The sequence below is a fragment of the Salvia hispanica genome, chromosome 3, assembly GCF_029641045.1.
Source record: "Salvia hispanica isolate PSC_SH4W2 chromosome 3, Shi_PSC_v1, whole genome shotgun sequence".
NCBI lineage: Eukaryota > Viridiplantae > Streptophyta > Magnoliopsida > Lamiales > Lamiaceae > Salvia > Salvia hispanica.
The window spans coordinates 5693668-5715640 of NC_142694.1; the positions used below are offsets into that span (position 1 = coordinate 5693668).

Below are 21973 nucleotides of genomic sequence, written 5' to 3' on the forward strand. Positions count from 1 at the left end.
GGATATCTTGAATGAGACAAAAAAAAAAAGAAAAATGGATATTTTAAGTGGAATGGAGGGAGTAGATGATTGAAAAGTAAAAATAATACTAAAAATGATTAAGTATTTACCAAAATATAGATTTGGCCATAATAAGAAAAATACTTCATCTGTCCATAAAAATAGACTATATTTGTCATTTTTGGAGTGTTCCTTAATAATAGACCAACTCTATTAAAGGAAATTATTTTATCTCTAATGAGTTGAGTCTTATTCTCCACTAAAAATCCTTTAATCACTTCTTCTTTCTGACTCTCTCTTACTTTAGCAATTGTGTATTAAAACTTGTGACGTTTCAAATGTTGTCTATGTTTTAGGGACAGATGGAGTATGATTCAACTACAATAAAGATAAAGTATATGTTTTATACTCCATTTGTCCCATTTTAGGAGTCTGGATTTAAAGAAATGTAAAGAAAAGTTGATTAAAAACGATAGTGGAATGTGAGTTCTACTTTTATATACTTTTAGTTTTATAATAAAATGTGAGTGAAAAATGTTAGTGGAAATATTCCAACCGGAATTCGTAAAAGTGGGACAACTAAAAATAGTAAATCGAGACTCCTAAAGTAGGAAGAAGGAGTATTTATTAAAGTGAATTTTATTGACGTGCACATTATTAAAAGTGTCCACTGTAGGAGTATACTATGGATTAACCTAGTTCAAGATATATTCCCAATTTCGTATAATTTGAGATCAATCAATATTCCATCACACTTCAAAGTGTCCACTGTAGGGCCACAGCGGCGCCCTATAAACGGGGACGCGCCGAGTAGGCGGCGAGGATGGGGCGATGGGACAGGGGCCGCGACGCTGCCCGCTGTGCCTATTTCACGGCCCGGCAAGCCGCGGCGGCACCGGATTCCTTTTTCTTTAAATTTTTTTTTTTATTTTTTATTTATAAATACTCCATATTTATTCGAATTGAATAAAAATATACTAACAATTAATAAAATAATGTGATTTGTGGCTATAGACAAGTCCACTTTAGGCTGAACAAATGGCTGTGGACAACTTTTTGTGACTGAGCCACCGCCTTGTCCACGTTATTATGGACACTCTTAGTCAACTTATTTTTAGCAAAATATGTTAAGCAGGATAAAACGTGATAGATAATAAAATATACTACAAAATATTGTTTCTATTTCAAAAAAATTTCACTTGATTTGAACACCTAAAAAAAACTATCACTAAATGGCCCAGAATATTACTCCTTTTTTTGTTGTTTCCTTAATAAAATACAAGGTTGTTAATAAGTATAGAAATACAAGGTTGTTAATAAGTATAGAAATTACTCTTCATTTTGAAGTTAGGGCTTGTGTGGTTATAATTCGTGCCCGGATAGTTCTGACTTCTAATGAAACTAAACCCAATTAATTACGATGGGGCGCAGTTTAATGAGTTACATGACAATCATTACAAAATCCTGTTTAAATATTGATAAAACTCGAATAATTATTAAATACTACTCCACTTGGTTACAGCGATAAAGCGTTGATTGCATGGAGAATTGGAGACTAAAAACCCAAGATTAACAGTAATCCATCATTAAAATAAACAGTAATCATTGAGAAACAGAGTGCCCTGTTCTCCCAAAGGAGGAGCAGATCAACTTGATGATATACTGTACCTTATGATCTCTTACAGCATGCCAGGTTCAGACAGAATAATGTTACCCCAGATTTAAATATGTTCAGACAAAATAATGTTACCCAAGATGCAATAAATATGCTCAATTATTTGTAAGAAGAAGCAACTTACAAGCAACAAAGTCACCCCTAACATCATCAAATAATTTGATATTCAATCAACAAATCATGACAGAATCTATATCCAGGTAGTATTGATGCCTTACATTATCACATTTCCACAACTACCAACCAACCTATCTTTTCTATCCACATATGAGCCAGTGCTTAGAAAGAACAATATCATTCACTTATTTAGCAGTGCAATCACTAAATGGAATGACAATTATTAGCAGATTTCCACAAAACAGTTAGTACTCCTACTTTTCTTTGCCTTTGTTTCCTAGTCAATGGAATTAAACCAACTCTTCCTACCATTCTATATTCTGCTTAAGATATAGTAACATAGTATTGGACATGAGACAGAGCTCATCGTAATTAGATTATAAACGGTTTCTGCACTACAAACGAGACGGTATGGCTATCTACTCTTACCTTCTCCGTGAAGTGAGAGGCTTTAGCATTCACTGTAGTCAAGGTAAACGAGAATTAGTGAGCTGCTGGCATAACGCGAGCTAGTATAAGCCAAAATACGATGAACACAGCTCTGATTGGGGAAAGAAAACTTTATTGCTTATTTCTTGAATGGAAGAAGTATGTATGACTCATCAGCTAACATTTTATACTACAAAAAGATAACCAATTCAACAATTTCATTTAACTCCATCATCGTGTAACCAATTTAACGTAGTACCAAACCGTGGCAAATAGATCACCTGATTCCCGAAACCTGATGCCCCAATTTGGTTCATCTCCCCTCTACCACAATGATGCAGATATCTCTGGTTTTTCCTCCAACACCCATCAACACCTCCCACTTGACTTTGCACAGTTTGTATCAGGACAGGAGGCAACACGACTACTTTGAAGACTCGGCACTACAGATGCAACCACAAGCACGCAAACGAGAATGAAGAAATATGATCTCTACACCAGACTCTCTGCAGACCTGTACATACAAGTATTGAAAATCCCCAACGTGATTGAGCTTTAGTGTATCCTTTCGTGTTCCCTGCCTGCTCTACAATGCTGTCCTCGCAACATTATCATCGCGACCAAGTTTATTCTGATGCTTCCTCAACCGAATCTAGTAAAAAAAAGGTAGTATAATACATTCATTAGCTCCTCTCTATAAAGCACAAATATCCAACTAATATAGAACCAATTCAGCAATAATTAAAAAACAATCCAAGAACATATATCACACTCCATAAAAATAACAACATTGCCTAAAACAGAACTAAGCTAAAGATAAACAACATCAATCAGTATCATTATAAAATCCTGTATTAGCACTTCATTAAATGACAACTAACTAAAACAGCACATAATATATGGAAAAATTGCTAGAATTCCCACATGGAGGAATCACTTTTCAATTAAGTTGCAGGAATTGACTAAATTAAGCAAAAGATCCCAACTTCATACCATATAATGCAAAGAAAGAAGCATCCAGCATTCCAGCTCATTTATTCCAATATTCAAATATCACAAATTGCAGAATAAAGTAAGAATGCAAAAGTTCATGGCAGTTCACAACAAATGAGCATCTTAAACAAACTCTAACCACTTTGAATATTCAGAGTCTGAATTAGGTTATGAAATATATATACCTTAGAGAAAGTCTCAACAGCCTGTCTACCAAGGTGAAGATCCGGTTGGGAAACGGCCAAGCAGTCCCTGGGCGTCTCGAATGAAGAGAGAGAAAACTGCTTGGAGACGACTCCAACATCGAAGTAAATCAAGCCGGAGCTTGGAATATCAACGCGAATTTCGATGACAGGGAACCAAAGGAACAAATCCTGCGCGGAAATTCCGGAGAGCTGGTCGATCTGGCCGAATTGCAGAGTGCCAGAGATATTCATGTCGTAGTGCAATTCGTTCTCGAACTTGGCATTGCAAGCGCGATCCAGGTGCACCTCGAACTTGCCGGAGTCGTCGAGGCTGAAGTTGTTGATCCCCTTGGGCAGCAGCCCCATCGGCAGGCCGTGGTGCTTGAGCACGTCGTAGATGGACGGCTCGGATTGATCGGCCATCGAGGAGAGAGATGAGAAGAGGAGCAGCAGCGATAGCTGGAAGAGGAGATGACGCGGGAATTGCATTTTGAGCATATCGTCAAAACATGGGAGAGAATTGGGGGTTTAGGGTTTAAAGAAAAAGGAGGTGGAGGAGAAGAAAAGGAGGAGAAGAAGATGGAGATTGGGAGAGAGGTGCCAGCGAGAATACAGATGGGATTATGAGAATGATCAATTATTGGTGGTGGAGGAGGTGGGCCCCGCCGACATTTGGAGTTTTGCTACCATGCGTCGCGCCTTGTGATGGGCTGGCTGGCCACCCATTATTTTATTGCTTTTATTTATTTAATTGCGCCGGAACTAATATTTGTGTTGGGCGAGTGGTTGGGACGCGCTCTGACGTTAAGAATATGACGCCATTAACCAATGTTGCAGAGAAAGTGCAGACTTCAAGTCTTCAACTCTGTATAACAGAGAATCCAATTCACCTAAATTCATGTTTTTTTTTACAATGATAACTGGAAATTTCATGTGTTTATTAAGATGAATAGTACTCCATTCCCTCTACAAAAGACGTCACACTTTCCTTTTTAGTTCCTCCCACTAAAAATTATATTAATATAAATATTACTATTTTCTCTTTCCACCTAACACACAAAACAAAACCTCCTCAAATCTCGTGCCATCCCACAAGTGTGACATCTTTTATGGGACGAAGGGAGTACTAATTTCGAAATACTACTACTATTACTTAATTATCCAAATGTTATCCTAGCTACTAATTTGGAATGAGCTGTTAAGTCACACTGAAATGGAATTGTCATGAAATAATGATGAAATATGAACTTGAGTTATACTTGGTTCATAGTCCATAGTAATTTAAAATCGAGAATGGTGAATATTCCCAATACAAATGTCTTAAGGACTCATCTAGTGTGACAAGTGAATAGAGACAAAGGAAAATCCATTCACATCTCAAACCACAGAAATTGCTTTCTACTTGGTTTGACCATGGAATAATTTGCTATTTTTCGACAGATACTTGTGTCAGCCAGCTCATGTTCAAATCAATAGGCTGTAAATCAAACTACAAATTTGGTACATATACAAGGTGGAAGAATGATTTCTTTAGGAATATGCAAATGTAATAGGCTTCCACTCATACACTAAATTTCTTTTTAACGTGACATATACTCAAAAATGAATTTAAGTATAGTATAAATGGTTTAAGATATCCTAATTTATATCAGTGATTTAAATTCTTAACAATCATTGATAAAAAAAATATTTATCATCTGAGTTACGTTTTATCATCAAACGTAACCTTTAAAACTTTTGGAGAATTAGATATACTAAGACATCAATTATTTTCTATAAACAGACAAGTCTCACAATCAAATCTTACCATTTTCCTCCCCAAAAATATCAGTACACAATTGGAATAACATGAAACTAAACACACAACGTTTAAAGACCTTCTCTATTGCCATAGGTGGTTGAATGCTATCAAACTATTAATCTTTGTATGATTCTACAGTTGTTATACTTTTGAGAAATGATGAGAGTATATAACATGATGGAACAAATTTCTGTATAATCTTTTATCTCTGATCTATATGAAATTATGATATGTACAACTAAGAGAAAACTAGCATTGACAAAAGTATCCAATGAAATATCTAGAAATATTTAGACTTTTATGAAGATGGGGTAGTGAAGGAATAAAAGTCCAAGAATCAAAACATGTAGATGTATCCATCATGCATCTATAAATGGAGAAAAGGCATGTGAGAGAGGCAGATGGGGTTAGATGATCATCATTATTATTTTTGTCTTGGCATAAATATTTTTGCACAAGATGATTCTCCCTTTCCACAATTATTTCATTTTCTATTTTCTTGGTATGTATAGCTTCACTCATGGAATTATTTATACAGATCATTCTGCATCATGGACAAATAGTAGCACCTGTTTTCTGTAGTTTCTTGAATATTATTAGTACTATTAGTACTATTTTATTTGTAAAGGATGATTATTCATTGACTGTATAGTTGAGAGATATTAGGCATGGCAAGCAAGAGCCATTATGGTATTAACATGGAATTTGTTCAAGTGGGCCTATAATGCTAGTAAGCCTATTAATTTGTTGAATTTGTCACCTCACATGGCTGCACATTTATTTGTGCCACTATATTCTATTTCTAATATAATTCCATTAAATGGATGCATATATAATCATACTTTACAACGTTTTAGCCCTTCTACATTATTTTTCCTAATCAAGAATTGTTTATTGGTCTCTTGCGTGATTAGGCATAGTACAATTATGTTGCTAAATGGCTTAACACTGTTTTATTGACTTCAATCACGATCTACTAACTTTGAGCATTTTTTTCTTAAATCGAAAAAACAAAAATAAAGCATCACTTTGAAATATGAACTTATTTTTCTTCACAAACACTTAATAAATCTTTGAAATGCAGTCTCCCTAATTATTATTTTTTGGGTAAAATGACATTGTTTTCATCTTGAGATATATGTGAGCATGTTAACTTATAACTTCCATGAATAATTACTACTATAATGCATATATATTGTAAATCTTAATACATCTAAGTCGTCTACAACTGTAATATTTAAACACCAAATAATTTAAAACAGAAATGGATATTTGTACATTGGATGCGGCCCCCAAAATTGAATTTTATTGCTTCAATAGTTATAGAATCACATGATAGGTTTGTAGGGAGTGACAGTCAGTCAACTAAAATAAAGAATGAAGATACATTTACCTATTGGAAGATTTTGCTAGTGATTTTTTTGTGTGGCAATAATAATGTTTTTGTCTAGTAAATTAGCTTGCATGCTTGAGGCATCGAGTAACTAACTTACAACCATTAATTACCCTTCAATTTTGTCTTGCATTGGTTAAGCATGCAACTAATCAACTTCAATTTTGCATAAATCACTAAAAGGAAACTAGTCATACATTTCACATTGAGATAAAAAAAAGAATTTATCAACATGCCTCAATTACTTAAACGACAACACATATTGTCAGATGTCGAAATGTAAATACATGCTCTCACTTACTTTACTCTTTCTCTACTTTAACTATTTATTATCATTTTTTCAAAACAAGTGCAGAAAATGAAACAACTCAACTACCGCGGACGGAGGAGTATATAATTACGAAAATGCTTTTACATTTAAAAAAATGTTGGGGGTATGAGCCTTCTAGGACCCAAATGTACCTCTATTGTTGTGTGTGGTTAAGGTACGACCTCGACTCACGTCACATGTGAGTTGTTTGTTCGAATCATGTATTGATCCCAATTAAAATTGGAATGTGAGTGGACATTGCCAAATGTAGGTAATCAAATAAATTAGGTAGCAATAAAAGTATAAAACTGTGATCTCTAAGAAATTTGGCTAGAACTATTTTCCAACATTCCCAAATTAGATTAAATTTAGGGCATAATCCTATTTTTCAAGTGAAAGTGACATCGAACGACATGAGTATATACCCAAAAGAAAAAGAGAAAAAATAGAACCATGTAAAGATAAAAAAGAAAATACCCACCGAATTCATTTATTCATAATAACAACGTACCTATTTTCTATAGTTTTAGTTGGGAAGTAGGTGCAATGCTTTTATATAATTTTAAAAATAAAATGCAAACTAATTTATATACCATTATTGATATCAACATTGTCATGTCAAATTATATGTGTTGTTCACATTTTGTAATTTACATTGTCACCAATACTAAGTAAGCTATATATGTTGCTAAATTAGGATTTCATAACTCGTGAATAATTAAGCCACCACACAGTCACAGTATATGCACATAAAACAAAAATTGCTATATATCCGAGTGATAAGCTTTGAACATTCAATATTCCAATAAATTGTAAATTCTTATTATTACTTTTTTTTACTATAAATTAATTTAAGTGGATCGTATTATTACTCTATAATAAATAGTGCAACGAAAACAGATATAGTCTTCATAAGCAAAAGCAATCGGATCTTGGCCCATTGGGATTGGATATTGACCTTCAATATTAAAATTCTAGCTTGTAAACTGTTGGTCCTTGTAAAAAATATATAAGGTGATGTTTTATTGATGAGACATAATAATAATGATGATACAAGTATGAAATAAGTTAAAATTAAATTTTCTTAGAATTAAATTAGTTATATGTTTGAAATTAGATTGATATAATGCAATTTTAGCTAGCAGTATGGATACGAGCCAAGATAAAATGTCAAATGCCCAAAATCATCAACTTCTAAACTAATTCGTTGTTAATCTCATTAATCATCAACTTTAAAGTAGGAGTATCGCGACATCATTGGCAGTTCTTGATGGGCCGAAATCAGGCCCAACCTCCAACTTTTGGGCCCATTGGGATAAAAATGATTCAATAAATGAAAGCCCGAATAACTTCAACTCAATTGTTTTTCATGCACAATACTACAATATAAAATTTGGTACTCATCAATTTGATTAAACAATTGGTTGCTAACAATTTTTGGTAGATTTGATTTTTTTTTCTTAACAAAAAAATGATAACAATACTCTAAAATAATAAATAATGCTATCAATCATATTAATTTCAATTATGTGTCGAAATTTATTTCATTGCTTTGAAATAAATATTAAAAGTAGAAAGTGGTGGTATGAAAACGTAGAAATGGATCGAACGTAAATAACAAGAAAACAGGTAAAGACAGAGAAACGGCTCGATTTTCAAGAGCATCAAAATACAAAACTAGTGTACTACTTTTGAATTGAAGACTCACTGCAGCATCAACCATTACTGCCTTTTCACAGCTCACACCGACGACAATCACAAAAAAAAAGGCATAGATCCGTGCTGCAATTTTCCACTCATTCTCTTGTTGTTTTTGCGGTGGCTATTTCCAGCTCAACAAATGCTCCTCAGATTAGGGCGTTTTTTGTTGCTTCTTGAATTGATTGCGCTTGTTTCGGGATCAGACCCTTATGTCTACTACGACTGGACTGTCTCCTACCTCACTGCTTCCCCTCTTGGCCTCAAGCAACAGGTGTTTTTTCTTATCCAATTGCAATTGTCACTTTCCCTTTTATGGATTTGTCTTAGCTCATCCAATTTACCTTCTTTAATGCTCTTGGTTTGGGATTCTTCATTTATTTGATGTGCTTCACTTTCTAATAATGATATGCTTCATCAATTCCCAAGTACGGAAGCTATAGTCTTTTAAATACTTGTGAAATCAAGATCTCTAATAACTATCATCCAATACAATGGCTTAGTAATTACTTAAAATTGGCTGAAACAATCATGAAGTGATGCTCTAATCTTGGAATTCACTGTGCACATTGAATAATTAACTAATGCTATTCCATTTGTCATTCGCTCCGAACTTCAGTCCCTTGTAGCTAATCAGTGTCGAGCAATCTTTCCCTTGTTTATAATTAAGTGAAATGTGCCAATTTAATCCTTGAACCAGCATTGCCTGACTGACCGAACCAGCACTTGCCACCTTACCGTTCAACCTTTCTCTTCATCATGTATCTTGAGATCTTTATGTTAATGCCCTTGTCGGACCGATCTTTGTGGAAGGGGCATAGGTTGAAACGGTAAGGTTGCATCTATACTAGTTGCCGTTTAAGTAAAGTGTTTAGAAACATAGAGAAAGTTTGTTTAGCACATTGAGAGTTGGTGTATATTAGAGCTTTTGAAAAGGAATACGTTGAACCAATCAACTTGAAATGCATGGTTAGCTTGTTGATTTGGCTAGTGGTTGCAGATTTATATTTGTGGAGTGTTTGTATTTGAGTATAAATTTGGCGTTGCTGTATTGGCAAAAGGCAAGATATTCAGATCTTGATGAAGAATTTTAGACCATTTTCTATGTATGATTGCCTCAAAGTAGATCCTCATAGTGCCAGAATGTCAATTCATTTGTATACCAGGACTTAGTCTAATTATTATGTTTCAGGTGATTGGCATAGATGGCAGATTTCCAGGCCCGGTTCTAAACGTCACCACAAATTGGAATGTTGTGATCAATGTGAAAAATGATCTCGACGAACCTCTTCTTCTCACCTGGTATATTTCAAGCTCTCAATGATGTGGCATGTACTAAAAGTAATTTTGAGTAACAGTTTTTATGGGGTGCAGGAACGGTATCCAACAAAGAAAAAATTCATGGCAAGACGGTGTTTCAGGGACAAACTGCCCGATCCCTGCAGGTTGGAACTGGACATACCAGTTTCAGGTCAAAGATCAGATAGGCAGTTTCTTTTACTTCCCTTCCCTTGGTCTCCAACGAGCTGCAGGTGGATTTGGCGGAATAATTGTTAACAACAGAGATGTTATCCCTGTACCTTTTGGCACACCAGATGGAGATATTACACTCTTTATCAGCGACTGGTACAAAAAGAGTCACAAGGTTGTTAAGATAGCCATGGATTTCCATGTCTTTTCCCCCTTCCGTTGTTTCTTTGTGTATGCGTGAATATCTTGAATGTATTCTTGTTTTAGCTACTTACGATCAACGATTATGGTGAAACAGGGACTTAGAAATGACCTTGACGGTGGGAAAAGCCTTGGAGCCCCTGATGGAATCGTATTTAACGGATTAGGCCCTTACCAATATGATAAAAACCTTGTACCAGATGGTATTCCTTACCAAATAATAAATGTCGAACCAGGTATATTCCTCGAATATGAAAAATATTTTACTATCAGTCATTTCATCTTGTATTCGGCCCTACATTTGGAACAGAGGGAGTAATTATTTTTGGCTTAAAAGATCAGAGGTTCCTCAATATTGAAGAACACATCTCAATTTATATGAGCTAATTTAATTTGTGGTCACATAGAAATTCTGTACGCTTTTGATGAAGAACAGATGTAAAACGAAATTCCCACTGATGAGTACCATGTATAACAGGCAAAACATATCGGCTGCGCATCCACAATGTTGGAATCTCTACGAGCTTGAATTTCAGGATCCAAAATCATAACTTGCTTCTCATAGAAACTGAGGGGTCTTATACTGTACAGCAGAACTACTCCAACATGGATATCCATGTGGGTCAGTCATACTCGTTTTTAGTGACAATGGATCAAAATGCCAGTAGTGATTATTACATTGTTGCTAGTCCGCGATTTGTCAATGGCTCGTCCTCGCCCAAGGCCCCAGGAGTTGCTATACTGCACTACTCAAATTCACAGGGTCCTGCTTCAGGTCCTCTCCCAGACCCTCCTATCGAACTTGACAAGTCTTTTTCAATGAATCAAGCAAGATCCATAAGGTTGGAATTTAATTAGTACTATTACTCTGCTCTACTTCTCCTGTGAATTAGTAAAACATTCATTTATCAGCTTGTATAATGTTGTTGATTAGATTGAACGTTTCTGCTGGAGCTGCCCGACCGAACCCTCAAGGCTCGTTCAGATACGGAGAGATAACTGTGACTGATGTATATGTAATCCAAAATAGACCTACAGAGCTCGTTGATGGGAAATGGCGCAGAACTCTGAATGGCATTTCGTACATAGCTCCTTCGACACCCCTTAATCTTGCGCATCAGTTTAAGGTTCTTGGGGTGTTCAAGCTCGACTTTCCTAACAGATTTATGAACAGACCTTCCAAATTTGACTCATCGGTGATTAATGGAACCTTTAAAGGATTCATGGAAATTATTTTCCAGAACAATGACACGTCGGTTCAGAGTTACCATCTTGACGGCTATGCTTTCTTTGTTGTCGGGTCAGAAGCGATCTTCTTTGCATTAATTATTTGAGACCCCCTCGCTTTTACCTCTTATACATTGGATTGCAACTGATAAGAAGTTCGATATCATTTTTAATGTGGTTTGCAGGATGGATTATGGTGTTTGGACGGAGAATAGCAGAGGCACCTATAACAAATGGGACGGGGTGGCTCGCTCCACTATCCAGGTAGTAATATTTTATTCTCTTGATCTTCTTAATACTGCATTTAGCAACTTACTTGAACTTTTTAAATGTAGAGAGAAAAAAGAAAGTAACTTTTGTTAGGTGATTAGAACACATTTTGAGAAAAATAACATATGGTTGCTTCAGTATGTTTTGTTGCATAAGGCTCTTAATATGATTTAATTATCTCCCCTAAATTTGGATATTCGTTGTCCTTCTGCGCGCAGGCTTGCTTCCATTTTTTGTAGTTCAATAAATTTAACTGATGTATTGAAAAACTTTAACACGATAACAGGTATTTCCTGGTGCGTGGACTGCTATATTAGTATCTCTAGATAATGCTGGGATGTGGAATCTCCGAACACAGAACCTCGACTCATGGTATCTTGGTCAAGAAGTTTACGTGAGTGTAGTAAACCCCGAGAATGACCAAGACGAGGTTCAGTTGCCCGAGAATACCATCTACTGCGGTGTACTTTCTGTGTTGCAGAAGTAAGTAAAACTATGTTGCTTGCTGTATTCTGATTCTTTTTTTTAAGGAAACGGATTTGGGAAAAGCCACATAATAATAATGTGAAAATTGTTTAAATATATATGAATTAGATGAATTTATGACTCGTTGCAGGGACCAGGCTCATAGGGTGAAGTTCTCCGCAGCTTCATCCGTGGAGAAGATGATCAAGATTGTTGTAATTTCAATATCTGTCGGTTTATTAGGACTATCCGGTTTCATATAACCCGAACGGGAACTCAGGCACACCAACACTTGATATTCGAGGCTCGGGTGTGGAAGTAGCGAGTCATAACATGTATCAAAATTTCCATTTGTGTAGTGTAAGAGTATATGTAAGATGATTATTAGTCCAAATTTTGTGAATTTGTATTTATTCTAGGAAATGAAATTGAGGTCCATCAATATATAAGGAAAACAACACCATGGAAATGAAGGTAACAATGTTTGTTTGTAAATACACCATGGCTAAAACAACACCATGAATTAGCATTGATATTATAGCCGCAAATTAAAATATTGAATTTGGTATGGAGTATACATTCTTATTATCACCCACTTTCAAATTAAAAACTGGAAACCAATAAAGTCTTCCTTACTTTTCTTAATAAAAACATTAATTTAATTGGATCATAATAATAAAGAATGCGATGGAGATAAATAATTGGACTTGGCCCATTTGATGGAGCGTTGTAGCTTCGGGGGATTTTAACCTAAGTGTGTACATTAGAAGCGAAGATTTTGCAATTCCAAAAATTGTGTGTTACTGCCTGTTCATTGGTATCTTTCGATAGATAAAGCTCTTGAATGGATGATAAGAAGAAGGGGCAGTGCAGAAAACCGCCAGTTCCTGTGGATAGGCTACGGTGTCATGCTTGTACCATTAATCCCGCTGTAAGGGCCTTGCTAATTAAGATTGATAAAGTGTACAAGGTGAAGGGAAAGTGGTGCCATAATTTTACTAAGGCTCTGGCTCAACTTGTGTTAACCAAGCTTCAATCTAGGAGGCCATCCAAGAAGAAGAAGCCAGATACTACATCTTTAACTTCATTGCATTTAATTGCTAGGTGCTTTGCACTAGTGGTCAAGTGCGTGTTGAAATTGGGGGGTCAGTGGTCTGATGATTATAATGATGATATCATTCAATTAGCCCTGACCCTTCTCAGATCATCTTTGGCCCCATCCAATAACAGTGATAACCCTCTTGCTGTTGCTGTTCGGACTGCCAACAAACTCCCCAACTGATCATCATCACTATTATGTTATGTTATTGGGTTGTTTTGCTTGTCTTCTTGTTTTTTTAAAGTTAGCTAGTAGTGATGTTGATTCTCTTGTAATTTATGATGTTGGGAATATTTTCTATTGATCAATGATAGTATTGTTATTGGGTTGTTCTGCTTTACTTCATTTTGTTGGTCTCTATTATTTATGTTATGTTATAATACTAGTAAATACAGAGAATGACGATTACTTTAGTTGCTCTATTATGGTGTTGTTTTACTAATGATTATGCTAGAAATTCTACTTCATTTTGAGCTAGGAGCTTCCTGCTAACAATATATTGATGGACCTCAATTTCATTTCCTAGAACAAATACAAATTCACAAAATTTGGAGTTGTAATCATCTTACATATACTCTTACACAATCAGGGAAGAAACAAATGAAAATTTTGATAAATGTGTATGACTGATAATGTATAGCCTCTTCCACACCCGAGCCTGCTCTGTCTTAACTCACTTGCTACTTCCACACCCGAGCCTGCTCTGTCTTAGCCTCGGATATGAAGTGATGGCGTGCCTGAGTTCCTCTTCAGGTTATATGAAGTCGGATAGTCCTAATAAAACAAGAAAGTACAACAATCTTGATCAAGTACATGGATTTATATTTGAGGAGTGTTTATGTTTAAGCATAAATTTGGCGTTACATTATTGGAAAAAAGGCGAGATATTCAGATTTTCATTTTTTGTCGGGCTTGTTTTTTTTTTTTTTTATCATTCAAATGGAGATGATTTAACTTCTCTAATCCCTAACCATTTAATTTTACCTCTATAGTCACAATCTATAACTCTTTGATTACCTCAAAAAAGATCTATAATTTTCAAATTAAGTTAAGAGATAAACGAGTACTAGAATTCTAGTAATTCGTAATTTCCCCCTCAACACCCATTTAAGTTACGTTGAGACGATTCTGTTAATCAAAATCAATGTCTAGTTATTGGGAATAAAGGTAAAAGAATACATCTGCCCTTAAAAATTTTAACTCCATATAACTTTTAAAATAATATGACTCATTTTGAGCAGAGTGTACAATGGAATTGGTATTCATTTTTAAACGACGAAGGTAGTATAGTGATGGATTAAAATTTACACACAACTTTCTAAATCAAGCCTTCACACGCAAAAGCGGCTTTCCAGCTGATGACAGCTTTTGGGCTTTATTTTATTAGTTCTTTGGACTTTTATTTATTAGTCATTAGAGCCCGAACACTTGGGCTTTGTTTTATTAATTATTAGTCTTCTTTAATTAGACATTTGAGCCCATTATCATAGTACCATATACTTTGACCCTTTTAGACTAAATTACATTTTATATATATATATTGACTTTACTATAAGCTATACGCATCTCTCATTGGTCATATCTATTTTAATTTAAAACGTATGAATTTATATGATTTTGTGATTTTGACCTCTTTAACTAACTCAATTAGACTTTATAAATTATAATTAATGCCTCAAATTATTTAATTTTGTAAATAAATCACAAACTAATATATGAAATTTTATAGTAGTATGGATCATATGTATCAACTTTTGCAATTTCAACTCGTGGATAATTCTAAACTTGTCAGAGGGAAGACTAAATAAAAACATTTCTTACCATAACATATAGAGTAGTATGTAGTAAGTAGTACGGAGTATAATTTAATCTTCAACGAAAATTGTGGTCATTTTAGATTTGAAAATGGTGTAGAATTTTTTAACACCAATATGCCAAACTATCAAAGGCGAAGGCGTCATCTGAATTGAAAACTTTGACTGAAATATAAAAGAGTAATTTTGAATAATATCGTTTCTAAACAGCCATTTTTCGAGGATATCTTGAAATAGGAAACAATGGAGAAAGAATAAGTAGTCGTTGTTTCCTTTTATATACTAGCAAAATAGGAGGCAGACTACAGAGATTAGAAAAGACAAAGGCATATACTGATATAGCAGATATGTCGAGGAATCACTATTTAGGCAATATTTTAACTTATTTCACAAGGTAAATTGAAGTGACTAGTTTCGAAACAATATTGTCGAAAAAATGTTGACTAATGCGTTGAATCATAAATTTACTCCCAAGTAGTGCCTCTGTAAAAACATCAAAGTGACAAAACATTTTTTAGAATGTACTATTATTTTCTTAGTACGTGTAAAAATTAAATCTAATTACATTTTAAAATAATTCATATAGTCAATTGAGTTTGGAAAAAAAGGAGTTAAATCATTAGTCCCTAACTTTTGAGGTTCTTGCACTATTAGTCCCTAACAACAATAAATATCTTCAAACCCTCGTAATGAAAGACATAATCACGAATATGGTTTTTTTAGCTACTTTTCGGATGAAAACGCCTAATTCACTTGAAGGACGGTTAAGTCAAATTGTGCCCGTCATACATGCACACTTGTGTCACTCTGTAGTATCCCATAACTGCACTAATGCTCACTTATGTCAATTTACTTGCCTCTCATTCTTTGTTTCTTCTCATTAATTTTTCAATACTTGTACCCTGTAATTCTTGCCTACGATTCTGCAAAGTAATTAATTGGATCATGTGAAGCTTAATACTAGAAACTTGGAATTTTTTATCTTGAAATGCAAAGGAAAAAAAAGAAATCAGTTGAACGGTTGTGATTGTGAAAGTCGAAAATATTCAAATCCACCCATAGACCAGACCCTTTTTTTCAGCGTAGGACAACCACCACTCCAGTGGGGGCTTGGCCGGTGGGGCGCTACATCCAAAATCGGCATTCTAGCTTATGACAGCTTTTGGGCTTTATTTTATTAGTTCTTTGGACTTTTATTTATTAGTCATTAGAGCCCAAACACTTGGGCTTTGTTTTATTAATTATTAGTCTTCTTTAATTACACATTTGAGCCCATTATCATAGTACTATATATTTTGACCCTTTTAGAATAAATTAGTACTACATTTTATATATATTTTGACTTTACTATAAGCTATACCCATATCTCATTGGTCATATCTATTTTAATTTAAAACATATGAATTTATATGATTTTGTGATTTTGACCTCTTTAACTAACTCAATTAGACTTTATAAATTATAATTAATGCCTCAAATTATTTAATTTTGTAAATAAATCACAAACTAATATATGAAATTTTATAGTAGTATGGATCATTATATTTCAACTTTTTGCAATTTCAACTCGTGGATTAAATACTTTAGTTAAACCACACATATAATTCTAAACTGGTCAGAGGGAAGACTAAATAAAAACATTTATTACCATAACATATAGAGTAGTATGTATATAATTTAATCTTCAACGAAAATTGTGGTAATTTTAGATTTGAAAATGGTGTAGAAATTTTTAACACCAATATATCAAAGGCGAAGGCGTCATCTGATCAATTAAAAACTTTGACTGAAATATAAAAGAGTAATTCCGAATATATCGTCGTTTCTAAACAGCCATTTTTCGATGATATCTTGAAATAGGAAACAATGGAGAAAGAATTAGTCATTGTTTCCTTGTATATGCTAGCAAAATAGGAGTCAGACTACAGAGAATAAGATTAGAAAAGACCAGATATGTCGAGGAATCACTATTTAGGCAATATTTTAACTTATTTCACAAGGTAAATTGAAGTGACTAGTTACGAAACAATATTGTCGAAAAAATGTTGACTAATGCGTTGAATCATAAATTTACTCCCAAGTAGTGCCTCGTAAAACATCAAAGTGACAAACCATTTTATAGAATGTATTTCTTATTACATGTAAAAATTAAATCTAAATACATTTTAAAATAATTCATATAGTCAATTGAGTTTGGGAAAAGAGGAGTTAAATCATTAGTCCCTAACTTCTGGGGTTCTTGCACTACAAGTCCCTAACAACAATAAATATCTTTAGACACCCTTAATGAAAGACATAATCACGAATAAGATTTTTTTAGCCACTTTTCGGATGAAAACGTCTAATTCACTTTAAGGACAATTAAATCAAATTGTGCATGTAATTTTTCTCTCTTAATTTTTCAGTACTTGTACCATGTAATTCTTGCCTACAATTCCCCTTAGTGATTAATTGGATCATGTGAAGCTTAAGTACTAGAAACTTGGAATTTTTTATCTTAAAATGCAAAGGAAAAAAGAACTCAGTTGAAAGCAAAGAAAAAAGAAAGGATGTGATTGTGAAAGTCGAAAAAAACTCAAACCCACCCATTGACCAGACCCTTTTTTTCTAAAATATCTTTTTAAATGGTTATTGGCTAGGAATAATATTTTTATACTAATAACTTAATCATAATATTACAACATTTTAACCTCTCTAGTCACAAATCATAATATTGCAATATAAAGAGATTTAAAGGACGGATGTAGTATAGTAATAGATTAAAATTTTATACAAGCTTTCTAGATCAAGCGTTCAATAGCTTAAAAATTTATTTCAAAACAATAAATTCTAGTAGTAGTATAATTTTCCCATTGGTACATAGAATTGAGGGTACAGAATTATGATTAGAGCTTTAAGTTTCAAATCTTATGTTTGGTACAAAAAAATATTTAAATTCTGAATTAAATTATAGTTTCACACTATTTCAATGGTACAATTTAAATTTCATATCCAAAGTAGATAATTGAAATTTTAAATAGTTATATAAAATTAGATATATTTACACGCTACATAGTGCATAAACCTAGTATACATGCAATCAAACACATATAAAACTCTCACACAATACACACACTGTATAGATAGACACACACATACTAGTACGCATTTCGTATGCAACACACATTGCACGTACACACGGCACTATACAGACCCTATATGCACACATATATCACTTCACAACATGAAAGTGAAAAAAGAGACCTAATTTATGATTGGACATATGCATCCAAAGCACATTCAAATTTGTCAAGGATTTTTTACTTTGAATAATATGGTTAAAATTTAAATAAAACCAATTTATGGATTTATGGTTCCATAAATTTATTAATCTTGGAAATCCTAATTTTTTTGGAAGTTGAATGTAAAAATATAGTTATAGCTTAAAAGTTAAAAATTTATCTACTTTTTATAAATCAAGCTATCAATAGATAAGTATAATAAATATCATGCCATGATCTCTAATTTCAGAGAAGACGTTTCCTTGGTGCTCGTGCTCTGGTTTTAGGGATAGATATACATATGGCGCACGCCATTCTCTACCTTAAACTTTTTTCAGCATAACACGTAGTAGTATACAAATCTTCTCACCATTTTGTAAATTTAATGGAAAAAAATATATATGAGAGATAGTACTAATTAGTAACATGAAATGATTTGGTCTATCCTCTAATTTACATCTTATGCTATCGAAAGTAAATACTGTACTAATTTAAAAGCCAAAATAAGGTTTGAGAAGATCAACCAAATAAGTAGTGATTTTAAAGAAGTCACATTACACATAAATATATATAAGCATAAACCCTACCGTGTCTCCAAAACATAAACATAAGCATAGACAATTAGACATAAACATAAATTGGGAAAGGTGATGCTCATAGAGTGAAGTTCTCCGTGGCTTCATCTCTGGAACAGATGATGATCAAGATTGTTGCAATTTCAACTTTATTAGGACTATCCAGCTTCATATAACCCGGACAGGAACTCAGGCACGCCATCACTTCATATACAAGGCCAAGTCTAGCTCAAACTGAAGTTGAATTTGTAGCATATCCATAATTGAACTGTGGTCTTTAAGCTTGATGAACAATTATCTAAGTATGTTATACGCAAACAAGAGGACGTATTAGTACAACTTAACAACAGAAACACAATGAAGGTAACAATGTTTATATCCCTTCCCTGCTGATAGAGTACTTGCTATAACATAACATAAATATAGAGACCAACAATACGAAAGTAGGAGACTGAAATCAAGAAGTAAAGTAGAACATCCCAATAACAATACTATCATTGATCAATAGAAAATAATTCCCACCATCATACATTGCTAAAGATAAGGTTAACAATAACTATACTCCTGAGTTAACAATAGTAGCTAAGTTTAAAAGACAAGCAAGCAGAAGAAGACAATACCATAACATAATAGTTATGAGGGAAGAGCAAGAGGGCTATTGTTGTTGTTAATGTTAATGTTATTGGATGAGTCAGAAGAAGATGATGATCTGAGCTTGGCTATGGCTAATTGAATGAGACCATCATTATGCTCATTAGACCACTGACCCTTCACCTTCAATGCATTCATGACCACTACTACGAAGGATCTAGCAATTGCATGCAATGGAGATTTGCCAAACGATGTATCAGGCTTCTTCTTCTTCTTTTTGGATGGCCTCCAAGAATCAAGATTGGTTAAGATATATAGAGCCAAAGCCTTTGTATAGTTATGGCACCACTTTCCCTTCACCTTGTGCACTTCCTCGATCTGTGACAACAAGGCCATCACCATGTGATTTACCATTATTTCATTAGACCGCAGCCGATCCACAGGGAGAGGCGGTTTTCGAACCGACCACTTCTTATTACCATCATCCATCATCCATTCTGCACTAAACTAAACTAAACAAAACAAAACAAAAAAATTACTAGTGTTCATCCATTCTGCACAAAACTAAACTAAACAAAACAAAATAATTATTAGTGTTCATCCATTCTGCACAAAATTAAACAAAACAAATAATTACTAGTGTTCATCCATTCTGCACAAAATTAAACTAAACTAAACAAAACAAAACAAAAAAATTACTAGTGTCCATCCATTCTGCACAAAACTAAACTAAACAAAACAAAATAATTATTAGTGTTCATCCATTCTGCACAAAATTAAACAAAACAAAAAAATTACTAGTGTTCATCCATTCTGCACAAAATTAAACTAAACTAAACAAAACAAAACAAAAAATTTACTAGTGTTTATCCATCCTGCACAAAACTAAACTAAACAAACATTTTTAAACCCAGGAGGTGGTTTATTCATCGAAAGAATACCAATGAACAAGCAGAGGTCCACGAGCTGAAGAATTAAGACAGAATTTTTGGATTCGCTTCTAATTTACAGCCCTAGGTTAAAATCCCCCAAAGTAAAAAATCCCCCAAAGTAAAAAATCCCCCAAAAAAAAACCAAAATTGGAGTACTAAACAAATTTTAAAGCCAAGAAACAAAAATAAAATAAGAGGAGGAGTAAAAAAGAGAGAATACAATACAAGTAGAGGGAAGATACTGAGCCAAATCTTCGCCACTGAGAAAAGGAAGAGAGATCTTCGTTTGATCTTTATCAAAAATTTTTTAAAAAATAGCTTTTGCCATTTTTACAAGGATAATATGGTAATAGGCGCATGTCCAATTACTTTTTCTTATTAAAGAATTTTTCTAATATGACACAAATTTTGGATTCGCAAAATCATTGCTTTTAATTTACACACCTACGTTAAAATTCACCTAAACAAGCTAAACTACAACATTATTCGAACAATAACCCTAAAACCCAGAAATTATTATAAAAAGAGTATTAGTCTAAATTTATTTTAAGTTTAATTCCCATAGAACTAGACGAGAATTGGAAAAATCTATTTTTAAACCTCATAGATTTATGGTATAATAAACAATTAATTCGGAATTGGGAAACTTTAATTCTAAATCTACGCCCGAATTTCATGACACCAACCAAATGCATCTAAAAAGTGGAGAATTTTATTTCTAAATTATTTTACACCTACTAAATTTGCATTTTTGACGTTAGGTACCTCAAATTAGAGTTTATATATAGAGCTGTAAATTTAATATTCTTATAAACTAGTACTATAAAACATAGAAAGTGCTAGGTGTTCGAATTCAATTTTGGTGGCCAAGTCTCTTTCGGTTTATATATGATACTACAAAAAAAAATGTCGTGATATATTGATTTGGAAGCTCTGCAAAAAATAAAAATAATCGATAGCATTATAGCAAATCAATTAATGAAGTCAGACCAAATTTAATTACAGTACATTTTAACCAACTCTTAAAAAATTAGAATAACATAAATTTAACACCCCAAATGAAGTGTGTGTATTTTGCTCCAAATTAAAAATTATTACTGCAATAATATGGAGTATAAACCTTAGTCATGGTTCATTATTTAAAGCTGATAACAAAATAAGAGTAGTCATGATTCAATATTTCTTTATTGTGAATATCGATATGTTTATAGAATATAGTACAAATTTTAATGGAACGTGCATTTCCAACGATCTAAGAGCGTCCACAGTGGGAGGGCCGCGGCCCTTGGCTCGGGGTTGGGCAGGGGCGGCCCCCCACTACTGAGCCGAGAGGAGGACGGGGCCTGAGGGGGTGGATGAGCGATGGCCGAGCTCTCGGCCAGGCCGAGGCTCTTGGGCACGCGGCTCGGCCCGCCACTGCAAGGGCCGAGAGCCGCGGCCCTTGGTTAGTGTTTTTTTTATATATATT

At 33.9% G+C, this 21973-nt stretch overlaps 2 protein-coding genes and 1 long non-coding RNA gene across 5 annotated transcripts; 1 reads left to right on the forward strand and 2 right to left on the reverse strand.

Moving 5' to 3' along the window:
• Positions 1 to 1720: 1720 nt before the first annotated feature.
• LOC125215122 (uncharacterized protein At5g01610-like) lies at positions 1721 to 4011 on the reverse strand. 2 transcript variants are annotated; one of them, XR_007175215.2, is made up of 3 exons: positions 3400 to 4011; positions 2503 to 2873; positions 1721 to 2253 (listed from the first exon to the last, which is right to left on the reverse strand). XR_007175215.2 is itself a non-coding variant. In XM_048116444.2 (2 exons), exons 1-2 carry the CDS (start codon positions 3895 to 3897, stop codon positions 2808 to 2810), a joined length of 564 nt encoding a protein of 187 aa, XP_047972401.1. In that variant the 5' UTR covers positions 3898 to 4011; the 3' UTR covers positions 2335 to 2807. The 2 variants fall into 2 exon arrangements, 1 of the variants encoding a protein (XP_047972401.1); XM_048116444.2 differs by lacking the exon at positions 1721 to 2253 and having other exon boundaries at positions 2335 to 2873.
• Positions 4012 to 8527: 4516 nt separating this feature from the next.
• SKS3 (SKU5 similar 3) lies at positions 8528 to 12676 on the forward strand. The gene is made up of 9 exons (XM_048108649.2): positions 8528 to 8875; positions 9794 to 9903; positions 9976 to 10246; positions 10370 to 10508; positions 10751 to 11114; positions 11207 to 11572; positions 11685 to 11763; positions 12056 to 12252; positions 12386 to 12676. The coding sequence occupies exons 1-9, from the start codon at positions 8744 to 8746 to the stop codon at positions 12495 to 12497; spliced, it is 1770 nt and encodes a 589-aa protein (XP_047964606.1). The 5' UTR covers positions 8528 to 8743; the 3' UTR covers positions 12498 to 12676.
• Positions 12677 to 18916: 6240 nt separating this feature from the next.
• LOC125212235 (uncharacterized) lies at positions 18917 to 20836 on the reverse strand. 2 transcript variants are annotated; one of them, XR_016136665.1, is made up of 3 exons: positions 20731 to 20836; positions 19603 to 20080; positions 18917 to 19280 (listed from the first exon to the last, which is right to left on the reverse strand). It is a non-coding gene; the product is annotated as an uncharacterized LOC125212235 (long non-coding RNA). The 2 variants fall into 2 exon arrangements; XR_007174632.2 differs by lacking the exon at positions 18917 to 19280 and having other exon boundaries at positions 19448 to 20080.
• Between the last annotated feature and the right edge of the window lie 1137 nt (positions 20837 to 21973).

What these genes read in the sequence shown, in the direction of transcription:
- LOC125215122 (XM_048116444.2), bottom strand. Translation starts at nt 3,897, where the DNA reads ATGCTCAAAATGCAATTCCCGCGTCATCTCCTCTTCCAGCTATCGCTG. An exon ending in CTGTTGAGACTTTCTCTAAG is followed by an intron (nt 2,874 to 3,399) that starts GTATATATATTT and finishes TTTTTTTACTAG; the next exon opens with ATTCGGTTGAGGAAGCATCA.
- SKS3 (XM_048108649.2), top strand. Translation starts at nt 8,744, where the DNA reads ATGCTCCTCAGATTAGGGCGTTTTTTGTTGCTTCTTGAATTGATTGCG. An exon ending in CTCTTGGCCTCAAGCAACAG is followed by an intron (nt 8,876 to 9,793) that starts GTGTTTTTTCTT and finishes ATTATGTTTCAG; the next exon opens with GTGATTGGCATAGATGGCAG. An exon ending in TGGCTCGCTCCACTATCCAG is followed by an intron (nt 11,764 to 12,055) that starts GTAGTAATATTT and finishes ACACGATAACAG; the next exon opens with GTATTTCCTGGTGCGTGGAC.